Source organism: Ambystoma mexicanum, chromosome 7p (assembly GCF_040938575.1).
Source record: "Ambystoma mexicanum isolate Mex_15411 chromosome 7p, UKY_AmexF1_1, whole genome shotgun sequence".
In the NCBI taxonomy this organism is placed as follows: domain Eukaryota; kingdom Metazoa; phylum Chordata; class Amphibia; order Caudata; family Ambystomatidae; genus Ambystoma; species Ambystoma mexicanum.
The window spans coordinates 292,371,458-292,394,876 of NC_090939.1; the positions used below are offsets into that span (position 1 = coordinate 292,371,458).

Sequence of the window (23,419 nt, forward strand, 5' to 3'; positions counted from 1 at the left end):
TAAAAGTAAAGAGTAAACGCAATGGTGCCTTGTTTTACACTTTAAATTTGCACTCTGCCTGCCAAAGTTGAAACTTACATACAGGCCTTCCCACAGCATGTCATTACAAATGTAAATGTTGGTGGTTCCATGCATCCGATTTGCATTTATTTAAAAATGGCCCCCACTGTGAGGACGTTGCACATATAACTTCAATTAGAAAAAGGAAAAAGGTCACCTAGTGATGATGTAATTTCTGGACCAATGTAGCTACTAGGTTTGGTGGCCATGGCCAGACTGGTTTTATGTTTCCTTAGTTTACTTGTCTGGCCACCAGTGGAAAGCACCCCACACAGAGAACTTCCCTAAATGGATGGATGCCAGGCCAGAGAGGGCAGGATTAGGAATGTCTGGCCTAGTCGTTTCCCTAATCCCAGTAGACAACCATGAGTCGCATGGTCAGTTACTGCGCCATATCATTCTCTCTAACTCTGCAATTAATTTTATTGCACTTTTTAGTTGATTCCTTCAACAATCTATGAAAAACATAGGACTGCACTTGCGACTATTTGAATAATGCCCATTTCAAAAGCAAGAACAGAGCATTCTATTTTCTGTTAATTATTAAAATATACAGTAACATTCAGAAACTTGAATTCTTCCAATTTGGAAACTGTCGATTTACTAATCCTCCGATCGCTCTCAGACTATCCAACATGCACAAGAGGCAGAACAACCTATGGCAAATCAAACCAATGGGCAGGAACTGGACTCTTGCATCCAATCACAGAAACTGCTGTCTCAGTAATGCCTTCATTGTGACGGATAACACAAGGGGCAGCGTGGCATGCCGTGGGAGTTACATGATCATAAACAGGGCATCCTCTCATGCACGATGGTTGCCCCTGGCCCCATGGGCATCTGCATCCGTGATCTCAATGCTGTTGGAAGATACAGATGCTAAATGCATTCAAGCGATACACCCATCGAAGAAACTACCCTGTAATTTCACATGTGCCAACGCTTCTTGTACAAGTGGCCACCACCACCAGATGGCACAGCATCTTTTTTTGGCGGATGCTGAGGGTGGACTCTGCTCCCGCACCACTGGCTCATGAGCGTTCAGTCGCCGCTGATGTATAACTGATGGGAAGAGAGAGACACTGCACAACTCGTGGCATTCTGCTGTGGCATATGTGGATTGTGTAGAGTGGTATGTGTGGTAGAGTGGAATCTCCGCGATAAGAGATGGCTGTGGGCAGACCATAAACCATGGTTGATGCCAACCTGCTCAACTCGGGTAGTGTTCCCTCTGCCATGTCAATATTCCCACGTGTGCACAGCCCTCCTCATCAGCATACGCAATAATGACCTTCATTCTCTGGAGCAAACATGGGGTCTTACACTGAAGGCCTCCACAGCCTGCTCATGCGTTGCAGTGGAACTGCCATACGGATAACCTTCTGTATGCAGCAAAGACATGGATATGCGCATGGATGTAGCCAAACCTTGCAGACTTCCCCTGCCTTCCCATGCAACATAACTACCAAACATCCAATGCAGAGCATGGTATTGAATGTGATGTATAGGTCAAACCTCTGTTAATCTTACATATGAAGATCAGCCCTTACCACAAACGCTGTGCTTAATCATTTCCTTTGCTATCACAGCGTTAATGATTTGCTCAATTCATGTTTTGAAAAAGATCTCAGATTAGTCCTGAAGAAGGTAGTCGTGAGGCTGCAATGAAGCACAGCAGAATGAAAATAACTATTGATAAGTTTAAGAAAGTTTGAGAAAGAAAGTGTAATGAAATCTACACGCCTCTTAAAATTGCACCGGTTCATGGATTTAGACTGATCAAATCTTTAAAATATGTGATGGTCATAGTTAAATATCAATTAATTGTCCACCTTTCTTGAGTATGTTTGGGGGCTTATAACAATGTATTGCTATGCACATGCTAACATAAGATATAGAAATGTACACTATCAACGACAGTGAAATAGTCCACCAAAATGTTCTGGTTCATATCTCATAGACAATAAGAGCATAGTCAGACCTCCTGCAAATGGCCTCTGGATCTTCTAGTTGCCAGTGGACTCTAAGAATAGCAGCATGGCAGGAAGGTTGATGGCACCGCTCCTAAGGTCAGCCCATAGTGATGTTTGGCAAAACGTATAACTTCTGTATCTCAAGCACCTTGCACAAATTCCCTGCCTGCTGCAGCTCATCATCAAAACAGAAGTGCAGAGGACTGCCACAGGCCACACCAGAAAAGTCTCCATGTCTCCTGCTCTCTCCCAATGTCTAGGGCATAGCAGAGGGTTGTTTTTGATGTTTTACAGGTGTATGAAAGCCTGGGCCATAAACTCATTCAGAAATAGGAAGATAACATCTTTTTACCTTGGTGGTTGTATCCTGGCTTAGCTCTTCTGTTTTCTATTGGTCATGTTGTGGGTGGTGTGGCCCTCATACCAATCGTTTAGTGTCAAAATAAAAAAAGAATCCCCAAATTGAGAAAACAAGATGTGCCTGGCACCAATGTTTTTATTCCACTGTGTTGAGTCCCACTGTAACTCTCATATTGAACAACAAAGCAATGCTTCATGGCCTTAAGGGCAATCTGCAACAACCCAAACTGGTCAGAAGGTGCTCTCTGCTCCTTTTCCATTCTGAGATGGCGGTGCCCAATCCTGCCAACACCACTCAGAATCAGTGCCCACAACACACAATCTTGTTCAAACAATGAAGAGGCCATTTTCCCTTAACAATGAAGAGCTCCAGAAGGCTGGGAAGCTTGTCAGGGGATGTTCTTTGTTGGCCATGTTATAAAGCCAGAAGATGAGAAAAGACTAGGTTACTAGATAAAGTTTCCTGTTGTAAACCTTGTGTTCATGATATGGTGTTTTCAAGTTTGCCTGGCCGCCGGTGGGAAACACTAAAAATCTAGGGTAAACTAAACATACTCTATACTGTTTTAGAGATTTGATATCTTTCACTCTGAAGTTTCAAAGCCTGCTCCTTTTCGGACAATGATGGCTTCTGGAGTGAAAGGACTGAAAGAGCTCTCCCTTGCACTAAGACCCCCGCCCCCTTACTCTGTATAAAAGGTTTAGAACGTGGTGCCAATTTGGAACAGCTAGCTAGTCTTTCTAGCTGGACCAACTCCAGTGTCCATACGTTTCCCTGAAAGGTGTATATGCTGCAAACTCCAGGCCTGAGTTAATTATTAGCAACGGATGCCCATTGGCCACCTTAGCTTGGTTAACACTGTATTACTTTTCACATTTCATTTCAGATTTGCGAAAGATTCTGAAAGATAATTTATTTGCTTAGTGGTTTAGGTTTCTTGCAGTGTTGTTGGGTGTCCTGACCCACGTTTGGACTATTATGCTGCAACATTTGGTGCTGTGGGCTTAGGAAATCCAAGATGGCGGAAAAGCCCACATTTGCGCCAGAATCCAGGAGAACCGTGCAGTTTTGCGCACACCAAAATGGTCCCCTGACCTACCACCCACCAGTGCAAAGAAAGATGGTTCTGTTCAAAATCCGTTTTTATTAATGTCAAAAAATGCTAAGATCATGCGCCTGAAACCACCAAACAAAAATCCAACTATGGTTAAGTGTGTTACTTTACTCTACTACAGATCCACATCAATGCCATGTCAAGCAAGGATCATATACTATCAAGTAAAATCCTTTCCTTTTGAAATGTATTAATTCAAGACAGCTGTCAAAAATAGGTGCAGTACCGGCATTGGACACTGACCGGCGCTGGCGCTCTATAAATCCTGACAGGAGAGCTGTCTTGCAGAACTGGGCAGTGAACAGAAGGGGGTCTTATGTAATTAAAAGTTCAAAAGACTGGCCTTTCCTGAGAACTCTTAACACCCCAGAGACCCACACCAGGAGGCAGGATATCACATGGCCCTGTTGATTGAGAGGGAGGGGACTTCCCTGCAGCCTGCTGAACCCAACACAATAGACCCTTTCAATTGAATGGAGTATGCTGATTTTGGGTGTGGACTGTAAAAGAGCTCTGCCTGGAAGGAGAGACATGTAATCCCTGACTCCCCCAGTTCCTATCGGCGGTCCAGACAGGACTGTGGATTCATATTGCAGCAAATATATGTTTAAGTTAAATGCTTCTAAAATCTTGTATTAAGCTCACAGAAATGTACAATTTGGGGATCCTGAAAATGAAAAATGCCCTCACGATTTGAGCCCAAATTCCACTTTGTACGGTGTTCTGGGACCGAACCCCGCTATTTATTAATATTGCAGACACTGTGTTTAGGATAGAGACATAGTAATTTCCAGTAATATGCTCAGGGAAGGGGTGCAGGTCTGTGTAAATTTTGAGGAAAAACCAATATGGCGAAAGTCACTAAAAAGCACAAAATGTTGCAATTTGTGAACCCAGGCTCTGAGGGGGATCAGAGTTGGGCGAGAGTGTATCTTAAATTAATTTGTGAAATGTGTATGTAATTTCAACGACGTGTGTATCTGGGAAACCTGTTAGTTATGAAAAATTCATTTTCTAAGTAAAAGCAAAGGGGCATTTCTTCAATAGACTGTAAGACTCTGACTCACTCTGACACACTATCCCTTCTCAAATTAGGTCACAGAGAATCCTTGACCTATCAAATCATGAAAGGGTTGGGCATGCAGAATGAGCCGACCCACCCACTTTCAAAACACATAAAAAGAGACTGCTTGGACAGGCAAGAGAGTCATTTTCCATTTTCTTGCGGATCATTTTGCCGGAACACACAACATCTAGAAGGAACATCCAGAACTTAGACTCCAGATAGACTACAGAACTTAAAGCAAAGGCCTAACCCACAAGCTGAGAACTCTTCTCAACAGGCCTTCAGAATCCAGCAATCCAACCAAACTATTCTACAGCCGGGAGAGCTGTTGGATTCTTTGCCAAGAACTTTTGCCAGAACCGGTAGCAGACCCAGAAAGCAGTGCTGTATCCAGAGAGACCGGAACCAGAGTGACCCAGACCAGACCGCTGTGAAGTGCAGAGCAGAGCTGACCCAGAGAGCTGTGACTTCAGAACCACCCGCCGGAGTCCAGTCCAAACCTGCTGACCACACCCTGGCGGCCTATTTCAAATTCATAGTGTGAGTACTCAGCCAGAACTGTGCAAAACCAATCTCTTAGTTTAAGATAATCTAATTCAAACTATTTTATCCTATTAGAACTGCATCATAAGGAATCGTGTGTCCATCCTGTTGATTCAAACCTTCCAAGCGCATCTGTCATTCTGAAACTGTAATTTCATTTCTGAAAATCTACCTCCACTAAATCGTCTGTATCTCTTGAACCGTTTGTGCTAGAAGCGAGTTTTAACTTTCATTTTAAAGCTAAGCTTTCCGACAAGCCTAGAAACGACTTGCTACTCCTTATAGTTCCGCCGTAATCGCGATCGACGCACTCGTAAAAAAGTGCAGCGAATTGACAGTTTGCTTCATTTCAACCACGTGTAAAAATATCTGTCTTTTGCTTCCATTACTGAATCCCGTTTTCAACCTGATAACCATCCCTGAATCATTGCTAGGGCTGACCTGAACTGATTTAAAGTATCTCTCACTCACCCTGAACCTCTAGAGGGAATTAAAAGCATTTTCACCATATTTTTTTTGCTTTAAAATCTTACCTGTTTTCCTCTAAGCTCGCTGGGGGGAACTGGAAATTTGTATTGCATTTTGGATTCCTGAGATTTGTGTGCTCCCCTTCCATCTCCTTATCTTGCATAGGGGGGAGGGAATTGTCAAAGAAAAAGTGATCATATTATCTTTCGTTGAAATCATATCAAGTTTATTTCTGTGCTGCATTTTTCCCTCATTGCTTTCCTTGAAACCATAAAAGTATTTTCTGCTACCTTATCCTTCCTATATTAACTCCTCATTGATTGTAAAGAAGTGTGCTAGTGTCAGATTATATATTGTCGATCAACATTATATTCATATGCCTAAGTGTGATATCAAATATTAATTTATTATAAAAGTGTGATATATATATATATTGTTTAATTTTTCCAATAAATCTTTTAAATTGCAAAACAAACCCACTTCTTGGCTCAGTGAGGTCAGGGGGATTCAAAGAGAGGGGCGTTATATAAGGGTTTATCATCCAGAGTATAACTTGTCATAAAAATATATAAATAAGGGCTTCCCTTGAGCAATCCCAGACAAGGCACTGACTTAGTGGGAGTGCTTGATTGGAGTCACTTAACAGATTGGGGGCTCGAGCCGGGGATTCTGGATTAGATCTATCACTTGTGCAGATTAATACAGTGTGCTAAATGACAGGATACATAATTCTGTTGGATCGCCACGCCGTGTTACACTGTAAAAACACCCCTCAAAGGAACGCTCTAAGCAAACGGTCTGTTTTGCAAAATAACATACAAACTTCTGTAAGTCAGGAAGGAAATCAATTTTCAATTTCAAGAATGACGACCTTGGTAGATATCAAAATAGCCAGAGAACACCTCTTACATAAGCTGTTTGTGAGAGGTGAGTGGGCTCATCAGGACCAGGCGGTCTGGTTGTAGGCAATCGCAGCCCAGATCACTGAAACAGGGTCAGATAAATGGAGAGATCAGGGTCCCTTACATGTGGCACTGAGTGAACTATATATGGCCCCTAAGGCCAAGGATGAGCACAACAAGATTTCCAGGGTAGCGGCGTATTTATATTTCTATATGGGAGCCATACAGGACAAATGTGCTGAAGGCCAAGATCTGGCAAATAGGCAACTGATGGCATTAGAGAAGGCCCAATCTGACCTGGTCTCTTCTGAGCAGAGGCTGCAGAGGAGCCACGAGTCAGAAAATGATAGTAGGCAGTATATTATTAAAATAAAGGATATCCTGCAACAGGAAAAGGCTGACCAGGATACCAGATTTCTGGCCTTGCAGAAGGAGTACCAAGAAGGTTTGGACTCCCTACTGCAGAGCCAGAAAAAGCTGGAGCAACAACTGGACTTCAACAGGGCATGCACAGAGCAGGCAGCCACCCTGCAAATCCGACTAGACAGAGAGAAAGAGGAAAGCAATAAACTGATTCTGTAAGACCTGGCTACGCAGACAGAATTTGAGGAAGAGCGCCAGAAAGCTGGTGCCTTCCAAAGGCAAAGGTACGACCTGGCGGCACAGATGCAGGCTCTTAGTCAGGAAAGGGACACCTTAGGCCAGGAAGTCTGGCAATTAAAAGAAAACATTGAAGAAAATCACCTGGCCCTCCAGGGGCTGGGTGACCTCCAAAAAGAGCATCAGAACCTGTTAAAGCACACCAGGAGGGTGGAAGATGCTCTGGCAAGAAAGGAACAGGCCAGTAGGGATGGGACTCAGGAGGTAACCCTCCTGCAGCAAAGACTGGCCCAGTATTCGAGGACCAACCAGGAGGCACAGAGAGAGAATGAGGCTCTCTGCCAGCACAATGATAGGCTCCAGCAACAGGTAGCCATGCAGGAGAGACTAATAGAGTCTAGTAAGGCCTTAACTGAGGAACTGAAAGCGCAGGCTCTTGCATTGCAACAGGGAGCAGGGGCTGATAGAGATGAGGTTCGCTGGGAAAGGGAAACACCGGAAATTAACCTCAGGATCCCTAGTACCAGAGGCCTTCATCTCTCCCAGTCCTTGGACTCTGACACCCCCATGTCCCATGGCGCACATGAGCCCAGGGCCACGGGGATGGCAGATTACTATCCAGCCAAAAGTAATGGGTTCATAGGCCAGTACCTCCCAGGAATGGATGGGCGGGCATCCGGGTATGGGCATGCAAGTACAGTGCAATTTAGTGGGGAACCCCAGGAAAGTAGGCCCACTAAGGGCATCCTAAAAACCTCTGCCCAGTTAGGTCAGTGAGGGGGATACCCATCAAATCCTGGCAGCAAGGAGGGATCTGAAGACTCCTCTGAGCGACCCAGGACACAGGAGACTAGGTCCCCACATTCTGCCAGCCATTCCCAGGCTTGCAGAATCCGGGAAAACCTGGAAGATCAGACGGGCACCTCTGGGAGCAGTGCCTCTGAGTGAGAGGATGAGTGGACCAGGGTTACCCGAACCAAAAAGGCCAATAAGGCAAAAAGGGCCTTGCTTAAGGACCCCTTAAAGCAGATCAAGGCAATAAGGAGTGTCATCACGCCTTATGTGTGGACTCCTCCGGCCCGGGGGGGGGGGATCCAACCAAGCACCCAACCCAGGGATCTTCCCTCCGCACTTCCCGCAGGAGGGCAGAAATTCACCAAATCCTGGGCAGAACTTGTTCCCCATGTATCCACCCAACTTCCAGCCCCAAAATCATCCATCCTTCTTTCCCCAATTACCTGAGCCCAGACAACCGAATCCGGGAGAGGGGAGGCCAAGGGTGGAGGGGTACCCAAATCTTCCCAACCCGGGGTATTACCAGAGAAGGGATAGCTACCCTTCCCGGGATCAGCCCAGGGGAGAAAATAGAACCCTGTATCAGCCTGAGCGGGTTTCACAGTTAGAGCGCCAGGTCCAAAACATGGCACGGGATCTGGGTCACATACTGAGGGCTCAACAGAACCCTCAGATGAGCATGCCACCGCAGAATGCCCCAAACTCTGGGCCTGGTGCTCCAGAACAATGACGGGGCAGCACCCCGATAACCCACCGGTTCCCAGGGAGGTGTCACAAGGGGAAGGGGGTGTAAAGCCTTGGAGGAAGCTTCCTTCCCCACTTGTAAACAGCCCCTGGAAACCCAGGAACCGGAAACAAAACCTCCTACCCCTGAAAGTCTGCCACCCAAGGAGCAGAGAGGAGGTAGGAGAAACAAAGGACCCAAACAGACCCATTTTGTGAAGGAGGTACAGGTCTTCCAATTTGAGGGAGAGGGATCCTCAGAGGATCCTGGGAAAAGGATCTTCTCCTTCAGAGATGGGGGAACTCCTCCCAAGGAAAAATGGGTCCCAAGGGATTCCAATACAGACTGGGTAGATGTGGGGATTGAGCTATCGCCGCCCATCATCCCATCCCAGAACCAACCATACCGAAAACCCCTGGTTCAAACCCATCCTGGTGACAGCTCCAAAAAGGGGGGGGGCAGCCCAGAACCGGAACCAGGGGAACCTAAAACTGAATCAATAGACTGGGTAGATGTGGGGATCGAGCTGTCGCCGCCCATCATCCTATCCAAGAACCAACAATACCAAAAACCCTTAGTCCAAACCCATCCTGGTGACTGCCTCCAAAAAAGGGGGGTGGCCCAGAACCGGAACCAGGGGAACCCAAAACCATATCCAGTTGCCAACTTTTTCTTTCAGATTCCCGAGACTCTCCACAGAATTTTGCCCAGATCTCTTCTCTCTCAATGTCCAAAACCAGAAAACTAGCCCACCAGTTGCCCAAAAATGTGCATTATCTGTGCCCCCTTGAGGAGAAGGAGGGAAGATACTGTGCCCCGGTACAAGTACAGGGGCAGGGTACAATTTTGGCACTGGTGGACACTGGATCCCAAGATACTCTTCTGTCCAAAAGGGCCTTTGATGAACTAAATGCAGGAAGGGGGGAGAATTACCGTATTCCTCTCACCTCTCTTCCTGGACAACTCCAGAACTTTGACAGGAAGGAAATTCCCGTCGAGAGGACGGCAGATTTGGACATCAAAATTGGGTGACACAAGGTGGAACACCCGGTCATAGTAGTGACTCCAGAGGGCACCCCTAGTTTACTAGGGAATGACCTCCTGAGAAGGTTGTCACCCCTAATAGATTGCGTAAACAAGGTCCTCTGGACCCAGACCAGCCGACCAATAAAATTAAAGCAGAGTGTCAACTATGTTATCTTAAACGGCACCTGCCACATGGTTGAACAAAAATCTGACCAAGTAGAATTTCACTTCCAGAACAACCAAATTCCAGATTTGACAGTAATAGCAGTAGGACAACAGACTGGTGATGGGGGGTCCTCTCTATTTCTGAAAATCAACCTTCCCTTCAGTTTAAGGTGGTATTCCACACTGGAAGGAAATACTCTGAAATTCTTTACTAATCCACAATCAGAAACTCCCACTCCGATAGTCCAGAAAGATGTGAAATCAGCTCAGAGCCTGGCTGATATTCAGCAAATTGGAGAGCAGTTGTTCATCCCTGTTCAGTTAAATGATGGGAAGGACTCTGTTCTCGCCCGAGTGTGTGTGAACAACGGTAAGAGCTTCATCAGCGAAGCCATGTTCTGTCAACTCCCAAAAGATCCAGCCATTCCCGCATTCAAACTGATAGACAAATGGGAAATGGACCTGGAAGCACCTAATTCCAAACATCTCCTGCCAAGCAGGTGTATGCTCAAAATCTCCATTGGCAACAAGAGCATAGTCCATAATTGTTGGGTCATGCGAGATGTCACTGCCGCCTTTTACTTAGGCAGTGACATTCTCAATCGCTTTGCCATTCGTTTGGACCTAATAAACTTCAAAGCTTGGTCCCGATTAGCGGATAATCCCATGGGCTTTGATGATCCAGAAAAAGCATTTAGGTAAGCTCAATTGCTACCTTATGTAGTTGAAATTCAGGTTGAAGAGGAAGTCACCATCCCAGAAAGGACCCGACAATTCTCCCTGGAAGTGAAAGTTAAAAGAGGACAAAAATTGAAAAACCCTGATGCTTATATTCATCTAAATGCTTCCCTCCAACAGCAAGGGTTAGGGGTAAACCCAACATCCTTAGTCAACATAGAACATGACACCATTCCAATAGAGGTGGATAACAGCGACTTAAAGAGTATTACTCTAGCCGCAGGCACCATTATTGGAATGGCGGTTGATGACCGACATTTTTCCATTGATTTAGGAAATGAACTGTCAGGACCAATCCCCAAGGACTGTTTTGACAGTGACAGTGATGACAATACAACACCAGACAGGGTCTTTACCCGGCATGGGGGGAACTTCCTGGTGTACACTTCTTGCCCTTATGGTAAGGAAGATGTGACTTGTGACTTCAGAGGGGATGAGGTGATTTTCCAGGTCCATGAGGGCTGCCTTTCCCACCTGAAGCCTCCGGTCCAAATCAGCACTCTGACCAGGGACTTCTCCACCCAGCTGGAGGAGGCTGGTCAGATAGCAAAACCAGAAGTCTTTCCAGGCTTCAGGCAGATGGTGGAAGAGAGAGTCAACCTAGCTGATGCCTGTGTGACTCTGGAACAGAAGCAAAAGTTGAAACAAGTTTTCTTGGATTTCCAAGATCTCTTTGCGGTAGACCCATATGACTGTGGTCGCACCGACATCCACACAACAGCAATTCCCACGGACCCTGCCATGACTCCAGTGTTTGTGAAGCAATATCGCTTGCCTCTCGCATCAATGGAGTCCCTTACTGAAATAATTAAGAACCTTGAGTCCCGGGGAATAATCCGTCCAGCACACAGCACCTTCAATAATCCGGTGCTGGGAATATTGAAGCCAAACGGCCGATGGAGACTCTGCGCCGACCTTAGGGAGCTCAACAAACGGATCCATACTTCCCGATGGCCTCTTCCCTTCATTGACCAAGGGATGGCCCAGATTCAGGCATCACAGGTATTCACTGCAATAGACCTGACCAATGGATACTGGACTGTGCCTGTCAGTAGGGAGGACCAATACAAGCTGGCTTTTACATTCGGGGGCCAGTAGTACACATGGACCCGGACTCCCTTCGGAAAACTCAACTCCGGAAATGAATTCAACATTTTCCTACACAAAGCCATGCCGACCTGGGTGCGAGGGGTAACCTGGCATATGTAGATGATGTCCTCATCAAAAGTTCAACTGTGGAGGAACATATAGCGGAGATCCGTTATGTTCTGACACAGTTGAGGGCCGCCGGAGCAAAACTTTCCTTTCAGAAAGCACAGTGGTGCAGAACCCGTGTTAATTTCTTGGGGCATGAGATTACTCCTCAGGGTCTCTGTCCCCAAGAAAAGAAAGTGGAAGCACTTCAGAAACTGAAAGACCCCACAACTCTGCGGGAACTAAGGAGCCTCCTTGGACTGACTAATTACAGGAGAAAGTTCATTGAGGGCTACATAGATATCACCAGACCCCTGATTCATCTCTTGAAGGGAGGGGTAAAGTGGGAATGGGGTCCAGAACAATCCGAGGCAGTAAGACAGCTCAAAAGAAGTCTCTCACAAGCGCCCTGCCTAGCTTACCCTGTCAGAAACATGGAGTTTTTCCTGGAGACAAGGTTCTCTAATACGTGCTTGATGGCAGTATTATACCAAAAGCATGACAAGGTCAATAAAGTAATCTCCTATGCGAGCAAAACTTTATCCTCTGTGTAGGAAAAATTCAACGATTGTGAGAAGGCACTCCTGGCAACGGTGTGGGCATTGAAGAATTACTGCCCGTTCATCCAGGGGGAACACATCATAGTGGAGACTCCACACCAGCCTCTGCAATATCTCCAAAGTGACCGAATCCGGGCTGGAAATGTGAGTAATTCCCGAATTACTTCCTGGATCCTGTCAATGCAAGGCTTTCCTGTGGAGGTCAGATACGAAAGTCTAAAAACAAGGACAACATCAAGGACAACATGGAGGCATACCTTAATTCCCCACACAAAGTCTTTGAAGAGGACAAGTGTGAGGGAATGCCCACTGTCTGTGTGGATGGATGCTCTTACCATGTTGACAACAACGGGGAAAAATAACTGGTGGCCGGCGTAGGGAATGCATGGGTGAAGGAGTCCCCAGAACCCTCCGCTGGGCACAAAATTGGTCCCCGAAGTAGTCAGGTGGCAGAATTGATGGCTGTGTATCAAGCCATCCTCACTGCTGTCCAACATCAACTCCACAAACTGGTCATAATCAAAGATTCAGATTATGTACGGAACTGGTTCGTGGAGCACCTGGTTAATTGAAATACCAGAGGCATGTTATGTGCTAATAACAAACCCTTGAAACATGGGAAGTTAATTCAAAACATTGATGATCGGGTCACCTTGAATGGGATGACCATCTACTGGAAGAAGATCAAGGGTCATTCTAAAGTAGAGGGACCAGACAAAACTGGAAATGACTTAAATGATCAGCTAGCCAAAACCGGGGCCATCCAAGGGGATCTAATAGAGATTGAGTCCCTGTTGGGGGAACTCCAGGTCACTGCTATCACTAGGTCCCAGACAAATTCTCACAATGATCTTTCAACTGCACAATGGAGTAAGGAGACTCCAGATGCTGATTTGATTACGGCTCAAAAAGGGGATCCAATAATTGGTAAGTTTTACCAACACATTGAGGACCCTGAGAACTTTCCTCTGACGGATACCGATTACATTGGGAAAGAGGAGTGTTGATGAAATGTCCAAAGATATTCCAAATCCCAGTCAGTTTGTTGGTAAGGAAATCCCAAGCTGGCCATGATCAGTGGGTGGTCCCTACCTCATTCCGAAGCCTGATTTTAAGTCACGCCCATGATGCGGCCACCGCCGGTCATATGGGGTTTCATACAACACTTGAGATTTTAAGAGAGGTTGCATACTGGCCACACATGGGGCAGGACCTCGACTAATACTTGAAGGAGTGTCTTGTGTGTGCACAATTTCAGCCAAAATCCCTCACACACCGGGCACCTCTCCAGAAGAAGGGGATGACACTACCATGGTCAGATTTACAAGTCGACTTTATAGGCCCCGTGATTCGCTCCGCTAGGGGGAATAAGTACATGTTGACGGTGACATGCTTGTTTACCAAGTGGGTGGAATGTCTCCCGGCCCCAAACTGCAAGACAGAAACAGCAGCTGCCCTGATGATTAACCACATCTTTTCCCGTTTTGGTCTACCTCAAAGGATTGAGTCATACAGAGGTAGCCATTTCACCAGCGAGGTAATGACAAAGATGTGGGAGATACTGGGGGTCAAAAGGAAGCTACATGTTTCTTACCGGCCAGCCTCTTCTGGTGCAGTGGAGAGATACAACAGAACCATAGTGAGCATATTAAAAAAGTTTGTGGCAGATTCTGGGCCAAGTTGGGATATCCGATTACCTCTGGTCCTTATGGCCATCAGATCTACCCCTTCATCTGCAACTAAAATGTCACCATTTGAGCTGATGACTGGACGCAAGATGGTGCTTCCCCAGCATTTGCTCTACAGGACCCAAGAGCAGACATTGATAAATGCCTCCACAACTCATGAGTATGTGGAGAATTTAAGGAAACACCTTTAACACGCTTTTGCATATGCTCAGCGGAATCTAGAAAGATCGGCTGATAGCATGAAAACCCATTACGACCTGAAGACCACGCAGAAAGAATACAATGTGGGAGACCGGGTCTATCTATACAATTTCCAAAGAAACCAGGCCAAACAGCGAAACGGTTTGCCTACATGGAAGGGACCTTTTGAAATTATAGACAAGATCTCCCCAGTTGCCTACAAGATCTGCATCCCCAAAGGTAGTTTGGCAGAAGGGGAAGACAAGTGGGTCCATATAAATCAGTTAAAGTGTTGCCATCCCAGGCACACTCTGCAGCAACTGGAGGAGTCCTCTGCATACCAGAGGGGGCCGCTCCAGAGAAATTCAGTTCCAACCCTAAAATATCCCACATATAGTCTCTAAAATATTATGATTCTTGAATGAAAATGTCTTCTAATTATATCTTGTTTTTAAAAAAAAATAAGAATGCAAATGTCTATTTAATTATAAAATGTATACGCCGCACCACTATATCAATAGTGGGGGAGAAATGTCTACGAATAGGTATTGCTGCTTTGCTTTGTCATCCTAGGAGAAGGAAAACCTGGAGACTGACAACGGAAGACGACCTGGGGACCGGGAGCAAAGATCGAGGTACCGCCCAAAACTTCCATCAGGACCGGCGAGGAGAACTGATTGATCCACCCTGATGGAGGAAAATATGCTGAACTTTGTCATCTGCGGAATCGGAAGAAGATGATGCGCACATCCCAGCGCGTGGATCAAAACATCCTTTGAACCCGACTGCCCCTCGACTCAAAATCAAAGCGCAGTTGGGTGGGGGGGCTTGTCGGGTGTCCTGACACACCTTTGGACTATTATGCTGCAACATTTGGTGCTGTGGGCTTAGGAAATCCAAGATGGCGGAAAAGACCACATTTGCGCCAGAATCCAGGAGAACCGTGCAGTTTTGCGCACACCAAAATGGTCCCCTGACCTGCCACCCACCAGTGCAAAGAAAGATGGTTCTGTTCAAAATCCGTTTTTATTCATGTCAAAAATTGCTAAGATCATGGGCCCGAAACCACCAAACAAAAATCCAACTATGGTTGGGTGTTTTACTTTACACTACTAGAGATCCACATCAATGCCATGTCAAGCAAGGATTATATACTATCAAGTAAAATCCTTTCCTTTTGAAATGTATTAATTCAAGACAGCTGTCAAAAATAGGTGCAGTACCGGCATTGGACACTGACCCGCGCTGGCGCTCTATAAATCCTGACAGGAGAGCTGTCATGCAGAACTGGGCAGTGAACAGAAGGGGGTCTTATGTAATTAAAAGTTCAAAAGACTGGCCTTTCCTGAGAACTCTTAACACCCCAGAGACCCACACCAGGAGGCAGGATATCACATGGCCCTGTTGATTGAGAGAGAGGGGACCTCCCTGCAGCCTGCTGAACCCAACACAATAGACCCTTTCAATTGAATGGAGTATGCTGATTTTGGGTGTGGACTGTAAAAGAGCTCTGCCTGGAAGGAGAGACATGTGATCCCTGACTCCCCCAGTTCCTATCGGCGGGCCAGACAGGACTGTGGATTCATATTGCAGCAAATATATGTTTAAGTTAAATGCTTCTAAAATCTTGTATTAAGCTCACAGAAATGTACAATTTGGGGATCCTGAAAATGAAAAATGCCCTCACAATTTGAGCCCAAATTCCACTTTGTATGGTGTTCTGGGACCGAACCCCGCTATTTATTAATATTGCAGACACTGTGTTTAGGATAGAGACATAGTCATTTCCAGTAATATGCTCAGGGAAGGAGTGCTGTGTAAATTTTGAGGAAAACCAATATGGCGAAAGTCACTAAAAAGCACAAAATGTTGCCATTTGTGAACCCAGGCTCTGAGGGGGATCAGAGTTGGGCGAGAGTGTATCTTAAATTAATCTGTGAAATGTGTATGTAATTTAACGACGTGTGTATCTGGGAAACCTGTTAGTTATGAAAAATTCATTTTCTAAGTAAAAGCAAAGGGGCGTTTCTTCAATAGACTGTAAGACTCTGACTCACTCTGAAACACTATCCCTTCTCAAATCAGGTCACAGAGAATCTTTGACCTATCAAATCATGAGAGGGTTGGGCATGCAGAATGAGCCGACCCACCCACTTTCAAAACACATAAAAAGAGACTTCTTGGACAGGCAAGAGAGTCATTTTCCCTTTTCTTGCAGAGCATTTTGCCGGACCACACAACATCTAGAAGGAACATCCAGAACTTAGACTCCAGATAGACTACAGAACTTAAAGCAACGGCCTAATCCACAAGCTGAGAACTCTTCTCAGCAGGCCTTCAGAATCCAGCAATCCAACCAAACTATTCTACAGCCGGGCGAGCTGTTGGATTCTTTGCCAAGAACTTTTGCCAGAACTGGTAGCAGACCCAGAAAGCAGTGCTGTATCCAGAGAGACCAGAACCAGAGAGACCCAGACCAGACCGCTGTGAAGTGCAGAGCAGAGCTGACCCAGAGAGCTGTGACTTCAGAACCACCTGCCGGAGTCCAGTCCAAACCTGCTGACCAGACCCTGACGGCCTATTTCAAATTCATAGTGTGAGTACTCAGCCAGAACTGTGCAAAACCAATCTCTTAGTTTAAGATAATCTAATTCAAACTATTTTAACCTATTAGAACTGCATCATAAGGAATCGTGTGTCCATCCTGCTGATTCAAACCTTCCAAGGGCATCTGTCATTCTGAAACTGTAATTTCATTTCGGAAAATCTACCTCCACTAAATCGTCCGTATCTCTTGAACCGTTTGTGCTAGAATCAAGTTTTAACTTTCATTTTAAAGCTAAGCTTTCCGAAAAGCCTAGAAACGACTTGCTACTCCTTATAGTTCCGCCGTAATCGCGATCGACGCACTCAGAAAAAAGTGCCACAAATTGACAGTTTGCTTCATTTCAACCACGTGTAAAAATATATGTCTTTTGCTTCCATTACTGAATCCCGTTTTCAACCTGATAACCATCCCTGAATCATTGGTAGGGCTGACCTGAACTGATTTAAAGTATCTCTCACTCACCCTGAACCTCTCGAGGGAATTAAAAGCATTTTCAGCATATTTTTCCACTTCATTGCCACCACATTTAAAAGGATCTTGCCTGCTTTAAAATCATACCTGTTTTCCTGTAAGCTCGCTGGGGGGAACTGGAAATTTGTATTGCATTTTGGATTCCTGAGAATTGTGTGCTCCCCTTCCATCTCCTTATCTTGCATAGGGGGGGAGGGAATTGTCAAAGAAAAAGTGATCATATTATCTTGTGTTGAAATCATATCAAGTTTATTTCTGTGCTGCATTTTTCCCTCATTGCTTTCTTTGAAACCATAAAAGTATTTTCTGCTACCTTATCCTTCCTATATTAACTCCTCATTGATTGTAAAGAAGTGTGCTAGTGTCAGATTGTCTATTGTCGATCAACATTATATTCATATGCCTATGTGTGATATCAAATAGTAATTTATTATAAAAGTGTGATATATATATATTGTTTAATTTTTCCAATAAATATTTTAAATTGCAAAACAAACCTACTTCTTGGCTCAGTGAGGTCAGGGGGAATCAAAGAGAGGGGCGTTATATAAGGGTTTATCATACAGAGTATAACTTGTCATAAAAATATATAAATAAGGGCTTCCCTTGAGCAATCCCAGACAAGGCACTGACTTAGTGAGAGTGCTTGATTGGAGTCAATTAACAGTGTGCCAATGCAAACTTATGATTACTAAAAGTGTACAGTGAAGAAGAAGGCATCCAGCAAAGAGGTGGCGACCATTAAAAAACCTGCAAGAAAAGATGAGTCTTGTGGGATCAGTGGAAGCAGTGGAAGTGTAGTTGTCCTCGAAGATTGAATTTGATTCTGAAGGCAACAGGAAGCTAATGAAGTTTGGTGAGTGCAGGTTCTGTGTTGTCTTGTGCTTCAAGATAGAAAATCAGTCTTTTGGATTTGTTCTGAATGGTTTAATGTTTTGCCAGGCAGTACTGGGAGGGCCAGAGTATAGGAAGTTCGTGTAATCGGTCCTGGACATGATAATGGCTCTGAGTAGCTCAGTGAGAGGAGATGAAAGGTGTAATGTTGCTGGCAAAGTTAAGGTGAATAATACAGGATTTGCATAGCTTGCTGATCTTGGTGCGTGTGTTCAGCTTTTCATCAAAGTGAAAGCCCATGTGTCTACCTTTTTTGTACGGAGATGGTATTGTTCCTAATTGAGAAGGCCAAGCAAGTAAATGAGATGATGGTTGTGGAAGGAGGAGTATTTGGTTTTCCAGTTTGTCTCTGTTCAGGGATAGTTCCTGAAGTTCATACGCATATGTATTTCCTCAAATGGTGAGCTCTCCTTAAATGCTGGGTTTCATTGGCATAGATCTGGAAGACTAGGTTGAAAGATCTGGTAAGGTCAGCCAATAGTTGTGTATAGGTATTGAAGAGCATTTCAGAACACTGCAGTTGATATTGGTGTGATGCAATGAGAATGGTCCGAATTTAACTTGTTGAAATTTGCCAAATAAAAAGGGTTGTATCCATGTGGTGCAGTGTCAGTGATCTTGAACATGTCAAGGTGTCACATGAGAAGTATTGATTGGTCAATGGCATCAAAAGCTGCTGACAGGTCAAGGAGGATGAGGAAAACAGGTTATCCAGAGTCTGTTTTTTCACATCCTTCAAGGAGATGTTCTCTAATGTCCAGGAGGGAAGTATCCATTCCTTGGGAGTGCCTGAAGCCTTATGGGCAAGGGTCCAGCTGTTGGTCTTTATCCACGGATCCATAGTAGCCTGGAGTTGTAATGGCTTTCAGGAGGTAGATGTAGAAAGTTGGTCAACTTGTTTGTAGGGAGAGCGAGGGGCAATAGAGAAGGAAAGCTGGTGGATGGGTTTGAGGCTTTGAATTGTGGAGGAGAAGCAGTTCTATAGTTAGTTGAAAAGATTTTGCATAGAGGGTGTAGGTTTTAAGGCAAAGATAAGCTGAATGAGTTTGTTGTAGATTTCAAACAAGGTGCTTAGTGTTGTTGGCATTGTCAAAAGCCTGAAAGAACATGCATTTTTTCCTGTGGCAAAATCTTATTTAGAGCCTCTTTGGTGGATGTGAGAGATACTATTGCACGGAAAACCAAACTTTTCCAGCATTGCTCCAGCCTTCATCATTCTCTACTCGAAAGGAGGTGTTTGAAAACTAGTTTTTCTGTGAGTGCATTCGGTTTTCAGGCATTTAGTTTTTGGTGGCAGTTCAGCAAGTCTGTAGGGACTGACATATGTTTATCAAGCCATTTTTGGTAGGTTAGTTGTAGTGATGAAAAATCTTATGAGAGGCAATGTAGGTGAATGCAGCAAAAAATAGTGGTTTTCAGAGGATGGTGGCTGTGGTGTGTTTTGATATGAAAGGTGAACGCTGATCAGAGGATGGTCAGACCATGAGATGGGCATGGGTGATAGGAAATTGGTAAGAACATAAATACACACCAGGTTCAAGGGGGGATGTTTATCATGGTTCGTATTTCTATTCAGCCCAGGTGTCACCAGGAACAATGAAGTTAATAAGGTAATTTGGTTATATGAATGTATAAACATTTTGTTCTAAATCCAAAAAAACAGCTTTCTAGTATACTGCCTCAATGGCCTGCAAAAAAAGGTATTTAATCACAAAGGACATTCTGAACATGCCAAAAGATGGTCGCTGTCCTTTTGAACTGTGATTGGCCAGAAGATGAGCCCAGATGAAAAGCTTTTTAAGTGCTAGTGATGTGTTTTCTTGCATGGGTTTGGTATACCAGAACTCTGCAATTAACACAACCATGTTGCACTGATGTCTTGGCTGATCATTGAGAGTTATTGTCGCATAGTACTTGATGGGGGTCAGAACCTACCACCCTCTCCATCACCCCTCAGTCCATGCAAAATGAGTGATGGGTCTGGCAGTGGGTCATGAGCGTGGTGGACCTCTCCAAAACCTTGCAGTCTAGGCTGAGCATTAGGTTTAGTGTATGGTGGTCATGCAAAATGTTTCATGTGGTGGAGTGTGCATGGTGGTTTTATGTTTTTGTGCTGATATGAAAGCTGTGTGGTGGAGTGAGTCAGTTGGTGAGATGTGACAACAATGATAATAATAATAATAATAATAATAATAATAATAATAATAATAATAATAATAATAATAATAATAATAATAATAACCTCAATGATATGTGCATGGTTGTGTCGAGTGTACTAGATGTTGTGGCACTTGGCTAGTGAAGTGTGGCATGCCTAGGTTGTTTGTCCATAATGTGATGTGTGTGCAGTGAAAGTTTTAGTTTTAATTGTGGTGAGTTCACTGTGTAGTTTGTGTGCTGTGCTTATGGGTTGCTGCATGTCAATTTGCAGTATGGATATTTGTGTAGGTGCATATGATATGTGGTTTGTGTGCAATGAGTTGTTTAGACTATGCAAACAAGACAACTTTTAGTGCTGTGAAGTAGTGCATGAGATGTGTAGTGCGTAGCTAGTGTGTGCTCTAGGAGCAGTGTGTGCTAGTTTTGCTTTATCTGTATGATATACTAGCCATTCCTGGCATAAGAAATGCCATTCTAGCATATCTTAAATGTCAATATCAGAAGGTAATTCATAGTTTCACTTCTGTCCCCCTTCTTAAATATCGGGAGTACAACCAGTTGCATTCAGGGGGCATAGGTCCCTGTGACTTTTTAATGGTTTTTAATGGTCATTGAATCACGGCCTCTATGATGTGTCTTTGTAGATGCGTAATTGCCAACCCTGTTCCATTGCAAAGTCCCTGTGATGACATACAATTGCGTAGTTGCATAATAACAGCACCTACTTTCAGTATTAGCTTGTGAGGAGGCATTCGTCCTACTGCATTTCGCTCTTTAGAGACTGAAACGTTGAGCCGGTAAACGACCTGTTCATAGACACTGGAACCACTGTGCTCATTGTGAATATGTTATGTTATGTTAAGGACACTTGTGTAAGTGCATGTTCGCCCAGAGGCATCTAGGCACTGAGGAGGCAAGGTAAGCTACCGCAAAGTAGCTAAAAAAGCAAGGTTTTTAATGTTCGCTGAAAAGCAAGGTGATCAATAGTGTCACGCAGAGAAAAATGTAAATTGTTCCAGGCCTTAGTGGCAGCAACCAAACTGGCACAGCCTCCCTTGAGAGCTAGCTTGAAGCGAGGTACAACGACCCGCCTAGTAGTTTGAGAACGAAGAGTATGAGTAGGTTGGTAGGGAGTAAACTTGTCTTGCAGATAATCCGCTCCCAAACCATAAAAGGCCCGGTCTACAATGTACATGGATTTAAACAAAATCCGCTAGGTGATGGGAAGCCAGTGCAGTTGTCTCAACAAGGGAGTCACATGGGCTCCAAATGGAGGGTGAATGATGGATCTAGCCGCAGCATTCTGAAGCAGCTGCAGACGTCCAGTAAGGTAGCCTGGTTTTGCCAGATATAGTAAGTTACAGTAGTCCAGCACACTGAGAAATAGTGCCCCTACCACCGGTGCCTGACTATCTACAGGAATAAATGGCAGGACTTCCGGAGAGCCCGGAGTATAAAATTACCAGATTTACATACTGCGATAATCCATAGTCAGGGTGGCAGAGAATCGCACTCCAAGATTCCTGACTGATAGGACAGGTATGGGGAGAGGAACCAGTGACGAAGACCAGAAATCAGATGTCCAGTACAGCTGAATAGAAGTGGGGGTGGAAAGAAGTAACTTGCAATTATTCCGAATGTTTGCCATAGTGGAAGGTGAAGGTGACCGCGTAGAATCATGCTCATTCTGTTTGTTAAAATGTTAGCTGTTGTTGACTTGGAAGGGCACACAGAGATGCACGTTGCCATTTGGACAGCATAGGACAACCAAACTCTGATAAATTGCATTAGCTGAGTACAGAAACATACCTAAGCCTTTTATATATATAGACATTGTTGTAAAGTATTATAGTGTTGCGGATTGTTCATGGTATGGTACAAACCTAGTTTAAGGTGGTATGCACATGTGCCATGTGCTATTAGTGTAGAATTGTGGTATGATAGGTTGTCTTGTGGTACATGGGTTGTGTGGTATGCATGATATGTTGTATGTCACGGGCTGTGCAAGTTGCGCTTTGTGTAGTTATATATGCAGTGTGTAATATGGAAGGGATAAGGGCATTATTAATGGTCACTATGTGAGAGGATATAAAATGGTGTTCTAGAGGCAATTTAGGTGGAAAAGGTATGGCTACAAATCTGATTCTGATCACTGAGTTCAGCGGGGAAAGACGTGAAATTAGCTTTGATGTGTGGGAAACCAGTTGAGCAAGATACAAGATTGGTTATGCAGATGGATGTTTTCAGTGGTGAGGGCTAAACCTCTGTTTTGTGTTTTGATAAAACCAAAGGAAGGCAACACCATGTGCATCAATGCAGATTCCTCTTTAATTATCCTCTTGGCTGATATATTATTTCTCTATTCTTTTACTACTTTCAAAAGGATCACCATACAGAGATAAAATTACTATTGCTATTCTCCAACTGCAAGAAGAAGGAAAACTGCACATGATGAAGGAGAAGTGGTGGCGTGGCAATGGCTGCCCAGAGGAAGATAGCAAAGAGGCCAGCGCTCTGGGAGTTGAGAACATTGGAGGCATATTCATTGTCCTGGCTGCAGGTCTTGTTCTTTCTGTGTTCGTGGCCATTGGAGAATTTATATACAAATCCAGAAAAAATAGTGATATAGAACAGGTGAGTGCACTTCAGTTATTCAATGTTATATTTGGGTAAGGTGCCCTCAAAGTGTAAAATACAAATGACTGCTTTGTATTAGGAAACTCAAATTAAGGAACAGGGATAACTGATTATCTGGGGGTGCTTGAGAAAATGTGTGACAAAATGACAAATCAACATGGCAATATTTTTAATTATCAAGCTGTCGAAAGTCTGTTCTCCAAGTGAAAATGAAAGAAAAAGTGGCAATAAGCTTCTTGATTGAAAGGAGCTTTTTTTTATATTATGAAACAATGGTCTTGAATATTAGGTGCCAGTATGTTAGCATAATGGAATGGTTGAGAGGAAGTGCTCAGGAGAAGCCAATAGAGAGTCAATAAGTAATTTATTTTAGACCAAGTTGTCTCTATACGTTTGTACGGTTAGTTTATCAGCCAACATATAGGTCCAGATTGGGCAAGGTTTATATTTTCCCTAGAACCCTAATCATATTAATTTTAATCCGTTCCTCAA

At 44.3% G+C, this 23,419-nt stretch overlaps 1 protein-coding gene across 4 annotated transcripts in view; it reads left to right on the top strand.

Moving 5' to 3' along the window:
- Positions 1-23,419, top strand: part of GRIK1 (glutamate ionotropic receptor kainate type subunit 1) — a 1,552,596-nt gene that overhangs the window by 1,480,518 nt on the left and 48,659 nt on the right. For all 4 annotated transcript variants that reach the window (XM_069636357.1, XM_069636359.1, XM_069636358.1 and 1 more), the window contains one exon: positions 22,674-22,924. In XM_069636357.1, the coding sequence (XP_069492458.1) occupies positions 22,674-22,924 (251 nt within the window). The remainder of the gene's footprint in view (positions 1-22,673; positions 22,925-23,419) is intronic.